General features: G+C 49.5%; 1 protein-coding gene across 1 annotated transcript; it reads left to right on the forward strand.

Moving 5' to 3' along the window:
* Positions 1 to 6814: 6814 nt before the first annotated feature.
* On the forward strand, positions 6815 to 14455 carry SPINK4 (serine peptidase inhibitor Kazal type 4). The gene is made up of 4 exons (XM_047065410.1): positions 6815 to 6902; positions 11350 to 11393; positions 12742 to 12854; positions 14317 to 14455. The coding sequence occupies exons 1-4, from the start codon at positions 6842 to 6844 to the stop codon at positions 14360 to 14362; spliced, it is 264 nt and encodes an 87-aa protein (XP_046921366.1). The 5' UTR covers positions 6815 to 6841; the 3' UTR covers positions 14363 to 14455.
* The last annotated feature ends 3304 nt before the right edge of the window (positions 14456 to 17759 follow it).

Raw genomic sequence — 17759 nt, forward strand, 5'->3', positions numbered from 1 at the left:
CACCCCATATGGGGCTCGAACTCACAGCCCTGAGATCAAGAGTTCTACACTCCACCAACTGAGCCAGCCAGGTGCCCCTCTATGCTATACCTTTTGCCCACGTGATTTACTCATTCCAGAACTGAGAGCCTGTATCTCCCACTCTGCTTCATCCATTTTGTCCATCCCCTCACACCTCTTCCTTCTGGTAGCCATCAGTTTGTTCTTTGTACTTATGGGTATGTTTCAGTTAAGGTTTTGTTTTGTTTTTTGTTGTTTATTTATTTTTGAGAGGTGGGGGGAGGGGCAGAGAGAGAGGGAGACTCAGAATCCGAAGCAGTTTCCAGGCTCTCAGCTGTCAGCCCAGAGCCCGACGCAGGGCTCGAACTCACGAACCCTGAGATCATGACCTGAGGCGAAGTCGGACGCTTAACTGACTGAGCCACCCAGGAGCCCCTCAACTGAGGTCTTTTAAAGATAGAATTTATATACTACAAAATGCACAGATATTAAGTGCCTAACTCACGAATTTTGACAATTGTGTACATCAGTGTAATCATCACTTTAAATGCTATAGAGAATATTTCCATCACTCCAGAAAGTTCCTTCTGCCCTTCCCAGGAAATCCTCCCTACACGTTACCTTACCAGCAGCCACTGATCTGATTCCGTCGCTATAAATAAGCCCTGCCTGCTGTAGAACTTCATGTACGTGGAACTATACAGTGTGTACTCTGTCAGTGCTCCACCCACATCTCTTGGCACTCACTGTTCCTGTGCACACCTGCATTTCCGTCCACAACACCTTCTTTGGCTGGGGGCTTTCTTTGTGTGCTCTGAGACCTGAGAGAAGCAGCTGCTTAGAGCCAGGGAGTTAAGGACCTCCCTCCAGCAGTTCTCAATCAGTGGCTGATGGGAGTTGGTACATATATACTCCAGCTCCCTCACCCCTCAGTGAGGATAACTGAAATGGGATCCACAAAGTGTCCCATCCGTCCCTGCTGGGACTGAGGCCTGGTTTTCCACAACCATAACCTCAGTAATACGCACTATTAGTTCTCCTCCCCCCTTGCCTCACTTATCCTGACTCCCCTGCCAGTGCTTCTTGGTATCAACTCCCCCCAACAGTGGTCTGGGGGGAGGGGGGTGTGACATTGCACCTGGACATAAGAACCTATAGTCTTCTTTCTAAAGACCATCAGAGCTCTGGGGAAGAAGCAAGAAGAAGGTCTCATGAGACTTTGTCCTAAGTTCTTTCACAGGTAAGCTCAGAAGACTTGACTTCTGAGCTATGTCTGTGAATGGAAGTTCTTGAATGGCACATGGCCTGAAATCACCAGGTCTCTTATGATCCCAATGATGATAATCAAGCCAGAATTCCACACACTGAGAGAGAAAGCAGGTGTGAAGTTGCTATCTGTGAGTCCTATGGAAGGACTTGGGACAGATTTTGGAATAAAGCACCACATCTAGATCTTGGAGGAGATGCTGAGTTCTTTGGGGCCCCAACAGGTGGACCAAGAACTACAACAATGTGATCCTTGGAATAGAGTGCCACCTCTGTTCCCATAAGAACACAGCATAGAGTGGTCAGTGGCTGGACCCACTGGGCCAACTGGAGCCCAGCCTGGTTCTCAGGACACTCTGAAGCCCTTGAGCCCAGGTGAAAGAACCTGGAACTGCACTCCTTGCTGTCCTGAAGCTGCATTGAGTTCTGGATGTAGTCATAGACTCAACAGACTTGTGTCAGGCCCTGCACAGAGTACTGGGGATATGAGGTAAACCGAATGTCTACCCATTCCTCTCTGTAAGGAAATATAGAGCATAGTCTCATAAGCAAGAAAAGGCCGTGGGACATTACGTGTGTTGCTGGGATAGATTTCTGTGCAGATGAGGAGCCCAAACTGGGGAGGGCTGAGTGCCCCAGAAGAGAGCCCAAGGGAGGTGGTAGAGGGGCATGCCGGGCAGAGGCACCGCATGAGCAAAGGCTTGGAGGAATAAGAGCATGGTGGGTGGTTCTGTCTGATGGAGTTCAGGGCTAAGTGGCCAGAGATGAAGTTAGAGAGGTCAGCAAAGGCCCAGTCATGGAAAAATGTGCATGCCATGCCAATGAATTTGATTTAATCCTCAAGTCAATTGAGATTAAATAATTTTAATTGAATGGACTAATAATAATTGAATAATATTAAGCAGATGGATCATGTGGTCATTTCTGCATCTCAGAAAGATTGCTCTGGAAGAAGTATGGAGGACGAGTTAGAGGAGGTGAGACCAGAAGCAGGGAGACAATGAAGCCAAGAGGTCACAGAGGCCAAACTAGAGCAATGGCAGTGGAAATGTAGAAGAGGTGATAGATATGAAAGAGGAGAAGGAGATGAAATCAGTAAGAATGAAGAAGGGCGCATTCATGGGGGATGCCCATGTCTGCCAAGGGCACCTGGATGGTAGTAGTGTTGTCCACCTGGATGGGGGCACTGAGAGGTGGGGTATCTCTGGGTAGAGAGGAGTTGGTAAACTTACTTTTAGACATATTTAGTGAGAGGTCCATGGGATATCTCTGTCACCATTTCCATCACTGCCCTGACCACAGCATTTTAGAAATATCTTTATAAAGTTATAAATGTTCAGTGCCCATGTGTCCATTCCACCTCCCCACTACTTGTGAAATGCAAGCTCCTTGAACATAGAGATCCATTTATCCCTAATTTCTATGGTCCCAGGACCTGGAACAATGACTTGTGCCCGACAACAGGTACTCAATAAGGGTCTGTTGAATGGTAGGGCAGGTGTCCTCATGGAGGTATGACTTCAGTCTATTGCCATCACTGAGTCCTCCTTGAAGTCAGATCCCAAGAAAATAGATGAAATCTCCCTTTAAAGGAGTAGAAGGGTGCCCTTTCCTTTTTTCTGCCATCATGTGGAGGCCCTGAAGTTTGGACCAGGCAGCATGGGGGGTGGCCAGACCTGGGACATGGAGTCAGATGGCTCAGGATCCCAGGACAGGACAGGCCGTGGAGCTGGCTGTGTCCAGACCAGGCCTCCTGGGGGAGAGTGCCCATACCTGGGGTGCGTAATGCAGGTAGACGGGCAAGTGAGGGCACTTGAGGTTGGAGGAAGGTGGAGCAGGATGTGGGATGAGGGGCCAGGAAAGATGGTCCAGGGGCAGGCTGGCCATGTTGGCCGTGCCATCTGGCAGGCCCGAGACCTGCTTGAGTTCAGTTTATCCACCTTAAACCAAACAAGGACATTGTTTCCTCCACCCACCAGCAGGGCTGGTAATTCAGACCTAATGGATCCTGCATTGTCGTCATTGAGGAGAGGCTGTATTCTCTGGCATCAGTCCAATACTTAGCAGTGAGCAGGAAGGCTGCTGGGAGAGGCTGAGAGGTGTGGGCTCGGCCAGTGCACACGTCCCAGCCCTCACTCTGACCTGGGGAAGAGATGGAGGAACCACCAGCTCCTCTGCCAGACCCCAGTCTCAGGGCATCTCTGTCTTTATTGTATTGATCCCAGCACTTGTGTAGTGTAAGTACAGCTTATAGGGCTTTTAGCGCTTCGCTTCTGCTCCACTTCTAGGAATCTGCACTCAAGCTTGGCATCATAGTGTCTGCACACATCTCACCTCTCCTCTTCAGGGTCCTTATAGCTGCCCTGGGAGTCAGGCTGGTGATCAGCAGGCTCATTTCCCAGACGGGAGCACGTGCACAAGCCCAAAAGGAGGAAGGGATACCCTCAAGTTCACCCAACAATTTGGTCTGGGCTGGGACCTGAGGGTGAGCTGGCCCTCTCCTTCTGCCACTCATTTCCATGTTCATTCTACTCTAGCCATAATGCACTCCTCGGTATTTACTTCCTTAGCATACCAAACTTGCTCCTGTCCCAGGGCCTTTTCCTGCAGCTCCTCCTCTGGGTAGACTCTTCCCCCAAATCTCTACAGGACTCATTCCTTCTCGCTTATATGATCAACAGCTACTTAGGAAGCAGCACCTATAGACTCAGTGGGAAGGCAAACAAGGCCACAGAGTCAGCTTCAGGACCCCACTGCTGGAGGGGGATACGGGGTGAGAAGCAGTGATCTGATCTCCCTGACCATTTCAGACTCACCAGGTGCCTCTCTCCACTCACTAACCTCACCTTAGCTGCATTGACCTCTCTGTTTCCTGGATGTGCCAAGCTTCTTCCTGCCTCAGGGCCCTCACACATTCCGTTTTCTGTCTGCAACACTGTTCCACTCTGTTACAACCTGCCCCACCCACTCACCCCTTGGCCTTTTCTGACTTCCCAGATGGATAGGCCAGTCTTGGATCCTCCGGAGGCACTGAGCATATCTCATGTGTGAGATTTACTTCACTGGCAACAATAAAGCTCTGGTACCAGTCACCTATCTGCCTCATGACAAGCTGCTTGAGGGCAGGAATTGTGTCTGACTTAACTCTCTGCTGTGTCCAAACACCCAGCATGGAGCTTAGCTGCTTATTAAACTCTTGTTGAGTGAATGGATGAATTCTGGATTAATGAATGAGGTTTACTTGGATACCTTGACATCCATAGGGGTGCTGTCCAATAGCAGTTGGATATAGGGGTCAGGTTCATATTTGGGTGGGAGGACAGATTTGAAGTTTATCACTATAGTGAATCCAAGAGGTGTTTGACCGAGGAAAGAGACTTTGGGCAGGGAGGATGGTAGGTGGGCATCAGGCTGCCCTTGATTTTACTCTGAACTTTAAAGGATGCAGAATTCAAGCCGCTTGGTCCCTTGAAGCAGCTAGAACCAGTAGCAGACCTCCCTGCCATATTGATAAAGGTCTAAGGTCCAAAAACAAGGGAGGTGACAAACCTCTTTGTTTCCCTCTGTCCCCTTCTCACTCTAACCTGGACCACTGGCAGACAGACCTGGGGACCAGATAGGCAATGCAGACAGGCTCAAGAGCTTCGTCATGTGGAAGGATGGGGGCCTGCAAGGGGCTGGACCTGCTTAGCCTGGAGGTGCTCACTGGGGTTCATGTAGGTGCAGGAGGCTTAGAGACAGAGCTGGGACTCCCCCAAGGAGTTTCAGGGAAACAGACCTTTTGTGTGAGGAAGGACTTAGTTCCAGGCCATGCAATGATGAAGCTGGTAGGTAGTGAGCCCCTCTTCCCTAGAGGATGAATGACTTCCTGGCAGGGCTGCTGTAGGAAGGTCTGAGTGGAGGATGGTAGACAAGACCTAGGTGACCTTAAAGTTACCTCACCTCCCCATTAATGAGATGTTCTTGCCTTAGGACAGGAAATCATCCTTAAATATTTGCTCTGCCTGGTTACACAATGGAAGGATAGATACCACCTGGCTTAGAGGCACCTGTGAGCCTGGGAGCTTCCCGAGGAGGGGCAGGAAGATCTTGAAGCTGAGTCACCGACCTGAGGCTGGGTGTGGCTGCAGATCTGGGACTTCTTATCAGTCTGTAGGGGTGACTGTCTGGCTGCCTGGAGTCCCCAAAGGGGCTATTCTTGAAGAAGAATCCTTCCCATTGAGTCATGTAACTTTCTTACAACTTATCTGTAAGCTTGAAATGTTTCAAAATAAAAGGAATATTTTAAAAAACATTGAAACTTTGATTCATTTTGGAAAGAGGCTCAGCATCTTTAGTTTTAAATTCTTCCCAGGGAAATTGAATCTGTCAATGGAGCTAAAAATCACAGATCTAAATTAATTAGAAAAGTGAATATATAATAACATTTCATTATTCTGTTCTGTAAATCAGAAATTCTTTGAAAGCAGATAACCAAACATCTCATTCATGTATACTGTATAAGTATGGGGGAGTTTTAGATACTGATTTTTCTTGAAAAGAATCTGGTCTGTTTTAACCCATTAAAACCCATTAAACCATGGGTTTAACCCATTAAACTGCAAATGGAATATAATACATGAAAGGCATGAGTGTATCTTCTTTATGTTTTATTTTGCTTCCCCCCCCCCCCCGCCCACTGTGTCAATTATGCCCTTTCATGGTGGGGGAGGGAGAGGAAAGAAATAAAAAGAACCTTTTTTTAAATTTATTTTAACTTTTATTTTTGAGAGAGAAACAGAGTGCAAGCCAGGGAGGGGTGGAGAGAGAGGGAGACACAGAATCCGAAGCAGGCTCCAGGCTCTGAGCTGTCAGCACAGAGGCGGACGCAGGGCTCGAACTCACCAACCATGAGGTCATGACCTGAGCCAAAGTCGGACGCCCAACCGACTGAGCCACCCAGGCGCCCCAAGAACATCTCTATTTCTATTTACACCCCACTTCATCCTCTGCAAAAATGTTTTCCCATCTGCTGTCCCCACTCCCCTCTTCACAGCAGCCCCAGGAGGGAGACAGAGTCAGAACTGCCATCCTCATTTTGTGCATGGGTAAACTCAGTCCCAGTTAATGAAAGTGTCTTTTCTGAGATCACAAAGTTGGTTAGTGCAACACCAGCAAAGGAACCCAAGGCTCCAGCCCCTCTTCTCTGCCTCTTCACCTTTCAGTGGCTGCTTTTCTTTTTATGTGTCCTTCTGATCTGCCTGTCTGTCCTTCTCCCTCTCTCTCTCTGACTCGGTTTCTCTCTGTTTTTCTACTTCAATTTCCCTCTCCCTCTCACTCCAGCCCTCAGACTGGTGTTAGCTTTGTAGGTTGTCCAAACTTTCCTTCACTCTGGAAATCTGCCAGCCACGTAGGCACAGCTCCAGGCCACCACAGGTTCAACATCTCTGATGTCAGGGTGCAGATATTCTCTGGATGACGCTCCTGCCTCTCCATCTGGCCCCAGATAAGGGTGGGGATCAGCCCTATAAATAGTCTCCGATCATCCCCCTGGCTCAGGCCCCAGCCAGCCTGGACCAGTCAGTCCAGGATCAGCATGGCTGTCCGCCTGTGGGTGGTTGCCCTGGCCTTGGCCGCCCTCCTCATTGTGGACAGGGGTGAGTGGACAGAGCCTGGATTCTCTGTGGCTTGGTAATGGTAGATGAGCTTGTGGGGGCAGAGACAGGACCTGAAGCACCTGTGAGGCCTCAATTTTCTGCATATACCCTCTTTCTGTACCTCTACTGTGGTGGGAAAAGTCCTGGGCTAGAAGAAACCTGGGTTCAAATCCTGACTCTGGCCCCAGAATTGCAAAAATCCCTCCTCTCTTAGGGCCTCTGTTTCTCCAGCTATAGCGTAGGAAGTTGTCCTGGTTCAAAGTTTCTCTGAGCAACTACTTGGTGAGAGATTGGGGAGGCAGCAGGAAGCAGGCCTATTTCAGGAGAGGCAGGTAAGTCTTCTGGCTGCAAGGTGGTGGGTGCTGAAGGAATCTTGGCTTGGGTCCTCTGAGCTCCTATCTGCTGTGACAGGCTGTGCTTGTGGGACAGACCGCAGCTGTGTGAGCCCAGGGGAACCCCTGTCCCGGGCTAGACACATGCAGCTATAGTGGGGTCTCCTCAGGCCCTGGAGCCCCTCTGCGGTCTCACACCTGCTGTGTATCAGGCATTGTCCTGGGCTCTTAAGGCATATCAGTGAGCAAACAGAAAGAGAACTGCCCTGATGGAGCAGAAATCCAGTGGGGTAGGATGGAGGGGAATAGACAATAAACAAGATAGGTGCAATGTTAGAAGGCGATAAAGGATAAAGAAAACATATTGGGCAGCGTGAGGGAGGGGGCTGCAATGTTAAATCAAGGGCGTTCTAAGAGCAAGGCTGGAAGCTGGCAAGGGGTTGAGCCATGTGGATATCTGGGAGAAGAGGTCCCAGACAGAGGGAACAGGCACTGCAAAGGCCCTGAGGTAGGAGCATGCCTGGAGTGTTTGAGGTACAGCAAGGAGGCCATTGTGGCTGGAAAGGAATGAGAGGCAGGGTGCAGAGCAGCAAGGAAGGAGATGATAGAGGCAACGGGGAACTATATTGGGTAAGGCCTTGAAGGCCAATGTGAGAACGTGGCTTTCCCTCTGAGAGAAACAGGAGGCCCCGAAGGGTTTCGAGCAGAGTTGTGTGTTAAAAGAATCACTCCAGTTGCTGTGTTGAGAATAGACTAAAGACGGAAGCAGGGAGATTTCTTAGGACCCTCCTGGAAGGCCACCAACCTCATGGCCAGTCCCACACCCATTCCCCTCGCTGGGGACATATGCCTAGGGGCTGGGGCAACAGAGAATGGGTCTGGGGGCTCTGGCCCAGCATAGCCTGCTTACTCCCAACCTGGCAGCCATTCTCTGAGCAGTTCTCCTGTTAGGAACACTGAGGAGGCCTGCCCTGAAGAGAATCCTTGTGTCCTTTCAGATTCCTGCCTGGGCTGAATGAGGATGGGAGTCCAGGGCAGCCTGAGAGTCAGTGTAACTTCCAATTCCTGAACACCCACTATGTGGTGGGGCATTGACACATGGGGGCAGAACCATAGGAGCCCCAAGGAGCTCAGGTCATAGGGAGGCAGGACTGTCATGATAGAAGCTACTATTTGTGGTCTGAATATTTGTGGCCCCCAAAATTTATATGTTGAAATCCTAACTACCAAGGTGATGCTATTTGGGAGGTGGGACTCTCGTGAGATGACTAGATCCTGAGGGTACAGCCCTCATGAATGGGATTAGTGCCCTCCAAAAGAGACCCCGGAGAGCTCCCTCACCCCTTCTACCATGTGGGGACACGGTAAGTAGGCGCCAGCTATGAACCAAGAAGAGGGCCCTTGCCAGACACCAAATCTGCCAGTTCTGTGACCTTAGACTTCCCAGCCTCCAGAACTGTGAGAAATAAATGTTTGTTGTTTAGAAGACACCCACTTTGTGGTATTTTTGTTATAGCAGCCCAAATGGACAAAAACAGAAGCCTTAATCCAGGTCTGCCCAGGGAACTCTGGGAGACATGAGGGAAGGCTTCCCAGGGAAGTAGCGTCTGAGCCTTGAAACGAAGGTAGAATCAGTAGAAGGGTGATAAGGACATCTCAGGTAGAGGGACACAGCATAAGCCAAAGCAGAGCCTGTCCTGGAAGAATGGGCAGCAAGGAATAGCTGGGGCATAGGAACATGGAGAGGTGTACTAGGAAGTGAGTCCAGGAGGGAGTTTGTGAGGGCTCACGCAGGGCCCTCAACATAAGATGAAGGAGCTTAGTGATCCTGGCAGGGAGCCGTGGAAGGCCTTTATATATTTTTAATGCTTTTTCATCCCCTAACAGTTATGGACCATGAAACAAACAAATTTTATCACTCAATGAGTTCTGACAATGCATGTACCTGTGTAACCCAAACCCCTATCAAGACACAAAACATTTCTGGGGCATCTGGCTGGTTCAATTGATAGAGCATGTGACTGTTGATCTCAGGGTCATGAGTTCAAGCCCCAGGTTGGGTGTGGAACCCACTTAAAATAAAAATTAAAACAAACCAAAACAAAATATTTCCAGCACCCCAGAAATTTCCCTCATGCTGGTCAATCCTTTCCCCCACCCTACCCTCAGAGGCAACTGCTGTTTTTTTTCCTCCACGATAAATTAGTTTGACCTGTTCTAGAAAGTCACATAGAAAGTTGTATTTATTGGGGCGCCTGGGTGGCTCAGTCAGTTAAGCGTCCGACATCGGCTCAGGTCATGATCTCACGGTTCATGGGTTCAAGCCCCACGTCCAGCTCTGTGCTGACACCTCGGAGCCTGCAGCCTGCTTATGAATCTGTGTCTCCCTCTCTCTCTGCCCCTCCCCTGCTCACACTGTCTCTGTCTCTCAAAAATAAATAAATGCAAAAAAAAAAATTTTTTTTTTAAAGTTGTATTTATCCCCGGGCTGCCCTTCGCCTCGGCTCAAGGTGCCTCTTCCATATAGTATATAGTCTTGTGTCTAGCTTCTTCCGCTCAGCGTGTTTTGAGATTGAGCTATGTTGTCGCATATATCAGTTGTTTTCCTGTTTTATTGCTGAGTTGTATCCCACTGTATTGTGTATCATAGTTTATCCATTCTGCTATTGAAGGACATTTGGATAACTTCTCATTTCTAGTTTTATAATCACGGAGGGTTTGAGCACTGTGGTGACAAGGCTGGGTTTGCATCTTGCCGCCCCAACGCCATGCTTAAACAGCACATCAGGGGTCACTCTGTCTCACTTTCCTTCTCCCTCTCTACCTTGGAAATCTCTTAAAACAGCAGCCTCAGGGAAAGCTAAAACCACAGTGCTGGGCACACTTCCAGTGATGGAGAACTCTCCACTTCTGGAAACAGCATCCTTCACTGAGGTATGTTTCCACTGAGAGAAAATTCTGAAACTCAAACCTGCCTCCCTGCTGTTTCCTTGCACAAATGGGTTCTGCACTGTGAGGTTGAGAAGAGCTTGTCTCTCCCTTGGCCCCAGGACAGCCCTTCAGAGACTTCAGGAAGCATCCTGCCCTTCTCCAATTTATGTAGACACCTTACCTTCCACCTATGGCATTAGATATGGCTCCGTTCCCCCTTGCACCTGTCATGTTCTCCAGTCATATCAGTTTGTTAGTGTGCAAGCAGTGCACCTAGACCATGGAGGGTTGGGTGGCACAACCATGTATGAGACAAGAACAGGCTGGGAAGTGACAGACCTGTATGCAATCCCAGCTCTGCCCTCAACAATCTGTGTTGCTTTACCTTCTGAGCCTCTTCCCTAGGTTGGGCAAGTTCCCCAGGAAGCAGACTCAGACAGGCATGCCGTGTCTTGGGGCGTGCTCACGGGGGTACACCCATGAGGGATGAGGAAATTTGTGATGCTGTGCAGAGGCCCCCTCTGCAGAGGCCCCCAACAATCTTACAGGGAGCTTTCGAGCTGGGGTGGCTCCTCCACATTGTTTTGAATAGAGATGAGGGGTTCCGGCCATTGTACAAACACCAACCTGTCATTGGATGTGGGCTATTCCTGGGTCGGGGATGCAAACACGGGTGAGGCAGCTCTGTTCTCTGAGGGTAATTCCTAGCAAGGGACTTGCCAGGAGTGGCCAATACTCCTGGCAGCTGAGGAAATGAGCACCTTAGTCCTGCAGGTGGGATCTGGGTAGCAGACCACAGCATCTACCACAGCCTCCTTTCCTCCTTGTTGCATAATAGTGATAGAGATGTCAAGACTAGTTAATTAAGATCATGTATTCTCGATGCCTGGTACATAGTAACTGAACTATTTTTATTATTATATGGGATTTAAAAATCCTAGTGGGATCTGACTAATAAGGAACAGGTCGGAGCATCACCTCCCTAACTCTAGATTTCCTGTCTCTGTGCTAGCAACCCAAGGTCACATCAGCTTTCTGGGAGCCCCACTGTCTGGTGACTCAGTACTTTTCCTTCAAATTGCAGACTGGGTAGTGGCTGGAACAGGTCTCCTGAAGCAGTCCTCAGACCCCAGACCTCCTGCCTAGAGCCATTATCACCTAACTCTTGCATTTTTGCCTTTCAGAAGTGCCAGTGTCCGTGGAGGGAAAGTTCACTTTCTCAAGAATGGTAAGGCAGCGGCTTGTAGTTTTGGCTCCAGGGCTGCCGTTCTGGCCTCGCTTCCGTATCCATGCTAGGCAACCACCATTTTTCTTTATACTCTTGCTCAGACAACTCAAGGTGGCTCCGAGGTGGCCAGCATGGCCTCCTGAGCCTGCATGCTCCCCAGGTTAGCCCTTCCAGGCTGAGCTGGCCCAGCCCCTTTGCCAAGGTCCCAAACTTGCCTTCAAGGACCCCGAGAGATCTGCCCCAACCTGGTCTCCAACATCCCTGCCAGCAGTGAGATCCCCTGCCCAGGCTCAGCAGGACTGAGTGCACTCTCTGCTTTGTGTAGTGCAGATGGGGCAGGCTGTAGGGTTCAGGCCAGAGACCCCCTGGCCCCTTGGCCCCCTGGTGTGACCAACCTTCCCAATCACACTCCATCATCCATCTCTTCACTGCAGGGGACAGACACCAAATTGTCTCTGAACCCTGATTCTACCTTGGCCCTCGGTCTGATGTCCCCAGGGATCCCAAGGCAGTGGTGTGGGCCTCCTTGAGAACCCCCAACCCACCCTTCACGTAGGTGAACAAGGAGGCTCAAAGCCACCTTCCCATCCAGCAGCCTCAGCAAGTTCACACTGTCAGCCCATCAGAACCCAGGCTTATTATTGTGCCAAGGAACCAAGTACTTTACACACATTATTTCAATTAACCCTATATGAGAAGAATACTATATTTATTTACAGTTTTTGCAGATGAGGAAAACTAAGGCCTAAAGAGTAGAAACGGCTCAGTCAAATTTACACAGTTAATCAGTGCAGAACTCAGGCTCCAGATCTCATCACTGTTGCATGGCACTGCCTCTCTCACCCTGTCCTGTCCCACGCTCCCATCCTAAGCCCTGTCTCATTTTTCCAGCCTTCCCACACCAGGGGTCTGATGGGTCACGTAGGCCAGAGTGAGTTGGGGAGCCCTCAGTGAGGAGCAGCCCCCTGAGACTGCTGGGTTGTTCTGTCTCCTGGGGTCCTCACTGGGACCAGCAGCAGAGGTTCTAGTTAGGCCCTCCGAAGAGTGGGAACCCATCCCCAGGAGCTTGAGGGCATAAACTCACTCCTCACATACAGACACAGACAAACGCATGGTTGCCAACAGACTTGGGCTCAGCAGACACAGACACACACTTAGTCATGCACGCACACATAAGCAAATATGCCAAGGGGCTGTGAGCGGTTAGTTTCATGCTCCCTGGACCAACAGTGGGGCCATCTTGAATCTGGCTCTCCCCTGGAGCCCATGACTCCAAGCAGAGTCCCTGGGTCCCTCCTCACTGCCTCTGAATCCTTGAGTGCCCTCCTTCCCTTCCTCTCTTCCACAGCCCATCTGTGAGCACATGGCGGAATCTCCAATCTGTTCCCAGACATCCATCCCGGTCTGTGGCACTGATGGGGTTACATATGACAGTGAATGCCAGCTCTGCTTGACCCGGCTGTAAGTCCACCGCACACCTTCCCCTCGGCTTGCCCCATGTCTGGTGCATGCAGGTCTGAAAGGAGCAAGACTTGACTTGCCTTTTCCTTCACACACCTTGGCCTGACTCCTCTGACACTGCCCCCAATAGAACAAGCACAAGTGTGTTTCAAAGAAGGCACACGGCTCTGAGCACAAAACCTCAGCTGGCAGGGGTTTGGGGAGGGCGTTGCAGAAACCCTGGGTCCCTTCCCTTGTTCTGTCCCTGACTGACGTCATTTATTCCTCCAGCCAACAATCATTTATTGAGCACCTACTACATGCTAGGCACTGGGGATATACCAGGGCATAAGCTAGACAGCATCCCTGGCCTTCTGGGGCATATGGTCAGCCCAAGGGGGAAGCCACACTAATGGTTAGCCAACTGTGGTATAGAATCCTCAAGGCTGAGGTGGGGGCACCCAGGGTACTGTGAGTGCAGGGCAAGGACAAGGGCAGGGACAACTTCCCAGCTCAGTTCTGAAAGATAAGTTGAAATTAGCTTGGAAAAAGAAGGAACAAGGAAAGGCAATTCCAAGTAGTGAATTGGGTTTGGAAAGATCTAGAAGGGAAAGAAAAGTTTGTATTTGAGAAAATATAAGAAATTGGATACACTGGAGTATAAAGCTTAAAGGAGAGTGGGAACAGGCAAGAAATGAGTCTTGAGAGGTGAGAAGGGCCTGAATATGACCTTGGTATGTCTGATCACCTATTTGTCTCCTTTCTTCATTAATAAAACCCTTGAGGGGCGCCTGGGTAGCTCAGTTGGTTAAACATCCAACTCTTGATTTTGGCTCAGGTCATGATCTTATAGTTTGTGGGATTGGGCCCTGAATTGGGCTCTGCTCTGCTGGTGCAGAGCCTGCTTGGGATTCTCTCGCGCCCTCTCTCTCTGCTTCTCCCCACTCGCACTCACTCCGCACTCTCTCTCAAAATAAATAAACTTAAAAAGACCCCAAAACCCTTGAGCTGGGCCAGAGCTAAGCAGGATCATGGAAGATAGTCTTCAGAAGCTATAGCGCTCTGGACAGAGGGGCAAGAGAGCAGCAGAACAATGTCCTTAGATGGGAGGCAGTGGGGATCAAGGCGGTTTGTGGGGCAATGAGGTCTGTGGACAGTTGAGCCTCTGGGGCAGCCTGGTGGAGGTATGGCTAGAGTTCAAGACAGAGTCAGGGCTGGAGACAGATTCAGCAGCCATCAGTATACAGTAGTAGACAAAATCCCAGGAAGCTCAGATCTCCTGGGGGAGGGTGTACAAGAAGGAAAACCTATAAAGGGATGTGTCCAGGGACCCCTAGGACCTGCCCTGCACCTGCACTGGGTGGGGGGTGGGGGGAGAGATATCTCAGCAGGGTGTCTTGATAGACGGGGCCAGGCAGGGTCCCTGAAGGGTATGCTCCAGTCCCTGAGGAGATGGCCTCATCTTTGTCTCCTTTGATCCTAGGAAAACCAAACAGGACATCCAGATTGTGAAGGATGGCAAATGCTGACCCCATAGCAGCCTCTTAAGCCAAGAAGCTTCAGGCTAGAGAAGAGTGGTGAGAGTGGATATGACATGAAATAAAAGATCCAGCCCAACTCAACCAAATGGGCCAGTATCTTTGACGACTTTGGTGAGGTGGGTGGTGGCAGTGGTGGGTGAGTGTATGTGGGGGGTTTTGCCCTGACCTCCCTACTCTGAATCTAATGTCTTCTCCATCACTCTAATGCTCCTCAATGCTGTCATGTGTCCCCGCCAGAGGTCCCAAGTATCTTTGGCCCTCTTGTGGAGGTCAGCCCCTGTCCCCAGCGCACTTATCTGCCCCAGCCTGCTTGTCACTAAGGTCAAGAACTTAAGGGACGTGTGTACCATCTACCACTGCCTGAGGATATGACTTTGGGAGAGTCCTACACCCCTCAGAGCCTTCTCCTTGGGCTGTACCAGTACCCCAAGTCTTACACACACACACACACACACACACACACACACACACACACACACTCACACACAGGCTGATACCACCACGACTGATATTTAGGTAGTATACACAATATATCTGAGCTACTTGTTAAAATATTGACCTAGTTCTATAACAGTTAAAAATAGCTGCCCCAAGCCTTTGAGTGTCCCCCTGTACCCTGGTCACCCACAGGAAGATGACTTCCAGACCCTGCTCTGTTCTTTTGGTCACCATCCATTCTGACTTAAATATGTTGGCATTGGACACAACTCCAGTCACACACAGCACACATGGACCTATACAATGGCCCATGAAAACACACAGCATCCAGAAATTCCCCCATCCCCAGCCCCCAGCCTGTGGTCCATGTCAAATATACCCTCTTTTGGGCCAAAGAAGGAGCCACTTGAGAATGGTGGCAGAGGAAAAGAGTGTGGAGAGGGGCCTGACCAGTAGAAGCAGTGTCACGTGGACCCAGATTCTTCCTTTAGGGTGGGCAGAGAGAGCGGGAAATGTGCTATGGGAAAACATACTGGGAAGAAAGTGGGGGCAGGAAAGGCAGGAACCAACATTCCCCAGACAACTGAAATGGGGACACAGACAGGAACTGTTGCTGATAGATTTGCAGGTGGCAGGGACTGGGAGGTTACCTATGAGCCCTACTACTGCTATTGTTAACAGAAACTTTTGTTCCTCTCCTGCATAGGAGTGACGCAGTATTATGTTTGGCTATGAGAAACCAAAAGCCAAAAAACAGTGGCTTAAATAGTTAATTTCTCTCGCACATAGACCTTTGTGGTATGCTAACCTCATGTTCCTTAAATATTGTTACTCTGCCATCATCAGTTTCCTCTTCAATGTACAAGATAGCTGCTCCAATGCCAGCCATCATGTCTACACTCCAGTCCACAGAGAGGTAGAGAAGGGCACTCTACTGCCTCTGAAGACACTTCCAATAAGATGCACACAGTCTATTTACATCCCATTGGCTAAAATGTAGTCTCTTGGCCACGCTGGCACAATAAAACTAGGAAAAATTATTATCTGGTTGGCTATGTGCTAAGCTGAAAATCAGTTCACTTACTACAGAAGTGTAAATATTGGTGATATCTAAGCTTATGCTCTAAGTGGGGAGTCCCTCTTACACTCAATTGATACAGCTTCTCAGCCAAGCTTCCCCTTGTTGATCCTCCCCCTGCCAGGCCTCCACACATGATAAGGAATCACAAAGATTATGCCTGAACAACGTGCCAGGTACCAGGCACCACACTGGAAGAAACACCTCATTCGCCACCTTACAGCTGTGAACACTTGGCCCTGTCTCTGGAAACCTAACTCTGGGCCCCTAAAGGCCTTATCTGTGGCATCCGACACTGCTGCCCTGGCCATTACTGATTGGCCAAGATTCTTCTCCAGGATTTTTTGAACTGAAATAAGGGAACAACAAGCATTTCCTCTCCGGTAGTGAAGCTGTAAGATGTATGAAATCAGGGTTGCTGACAGCCATGTTTCCTACTTTGTGGAAGAAATAGGATTGACAGAATGATACCATCATGCCAAGAAAGAGATATGGGGCACTTGGGTGGCTCAGTAGGTTGAGCCTCCAACTTCAGCTGAGGTCATGATCTCACAGTTCATGAGTTCAAGCCCTGCATCCGGTTTGCTGCTGTCAGTGCAGAGCCCACTTCAGATCCTCTGTCCCCCTCTCTATCCCTCCCTTGCTCACACTCTCTCTCAAAACTAAACATTAAAAAAAGTTGAAAAAAAAAAGAGCACCTGAATGGCTCAGTCGGTTGAGTGACCGACTCTTGATTTTGGCTCAGGTCATGATCTCACAGTTTGTGGGTTCAAGCCCCATGTTGGGCTCTGTGCTGACAGTGTGGAGCCTGCTTGGGATTCTCTCCCTCTCTCTCTGCCCCTCCCCACTCTCACACTCTCTCTCTCAAAATAAATAAATGAACATTAAAAAGAGAGAGAGAGAGAGAGAGAGAGAGAGAAAGATAGAGAGAGTAATTCCAGGTTGTGTTTGAGCTCCTGAAGTCCAACTGCCCTCGAATGCCCCAAAGTTACATGGGGTAACTCGACATCCTGCCAATAAATTTTCTATTTTAACAATCTCTTTGGAATTTGCTTTCTGGTGCTTTCAACTACGAGTCCTGAATACCAGTCCTGAAGAAGGGCTTCTCTGAGAAGGTAACCTTTACGGTCTGTCTTAAAGGATTAGTAGAAATTGGTGACTAAACAGACAATGTGTGGGAGAATTCTTCCAGCTCTGTGAGGCTGAAGGATGTTTGTGGGTCACAGAGCCCCATTTGTTCCCCTGCAGTAGGACTGACCATGTCCTGAGAAAGTGGGCGACAGAGGAGTGTTCTTTCCCTGTTCACAGGCAGAGTTATCCTGTGGATGTGCAGATCTATGTGGGTGGGCCTTGTGCACAAGCCCCAGTCACCACCCTGAACATCTGCCCAGCAGCCTGTGCCTTACGGCCTCTCTTCTCCACCCTTAAATAAAACAATGGCTATTGACACTGTAAATGCTGTAAATTCCGGTGCTGACAGAGCTTCAGTGGCTGAGAACAGCTATGGGAATTTCACTGTAGATATGTGTGCTCAACATACATTCATTTATTCTCCAAATATTTATTGAGCACCCATTATAAATAGATGTGCTTGAAATATGTTGTTAACAAGACAAAGAAACTCCTTAACCCAAGGAACTTAGAGAGTCTAGGGTTAAAGGTACATATTAATCAAATAATCCCACAAATAAATCATCATGGTTTATCATGCTACTCATCATTAAGAAAAGTTATGGCAGGGGCGCCTGGGTGGCGCAGTCGGTTAAGCGTCCGACTTCAGCCAGGTCACGATCTCGCGGTCCGTGAGTTTGAGCCCCGCGTCAGGCTCTGGGCTGATGGCTCGGAGCCTGGAGCCTGTTTCCGATTCTG

The sequence above is a fragment of the Lynx rufus genome, unplaced genomic scaffold (genome assembly GCF_022079265.1).
Source record: "Lynx rufus isolate CCGP_SWC_20201006 ecotype Redwood Valley unplaced genomic scaffold, mLynRuf1.p SCAF_10, whole genome shotgun sequence".
Lineage (NCBI taxonomy): Eukaryota > Metazoa > Chordata > Mammalia > Carnivora > Felidae > Lynx > Lynx rufus.

Coding starts and splice junctions, on each gene's coding strand:
- SPINK4 (XM_047065410.1), top strand. CDS start 6,842: ATGGCTGTCCGCCTGTGGGTGGTTGCCCTGGCCTTGGCCGCCCTCCTC. Junction 11,394..12,741: donor AGTTCACTTTCTCAAGAATG/GTAAGGCAGCGG, acceptor TCTCTTCCACAG/CCCATCTGTGAGCACATGGC. Junction 12,855..14,316: donor CAGCTCTGCTTGACCCGGCT/GTAAGTCCACCG, acceptor CTTTGATCCTAG/GAAAACCAAACAGGACATCC.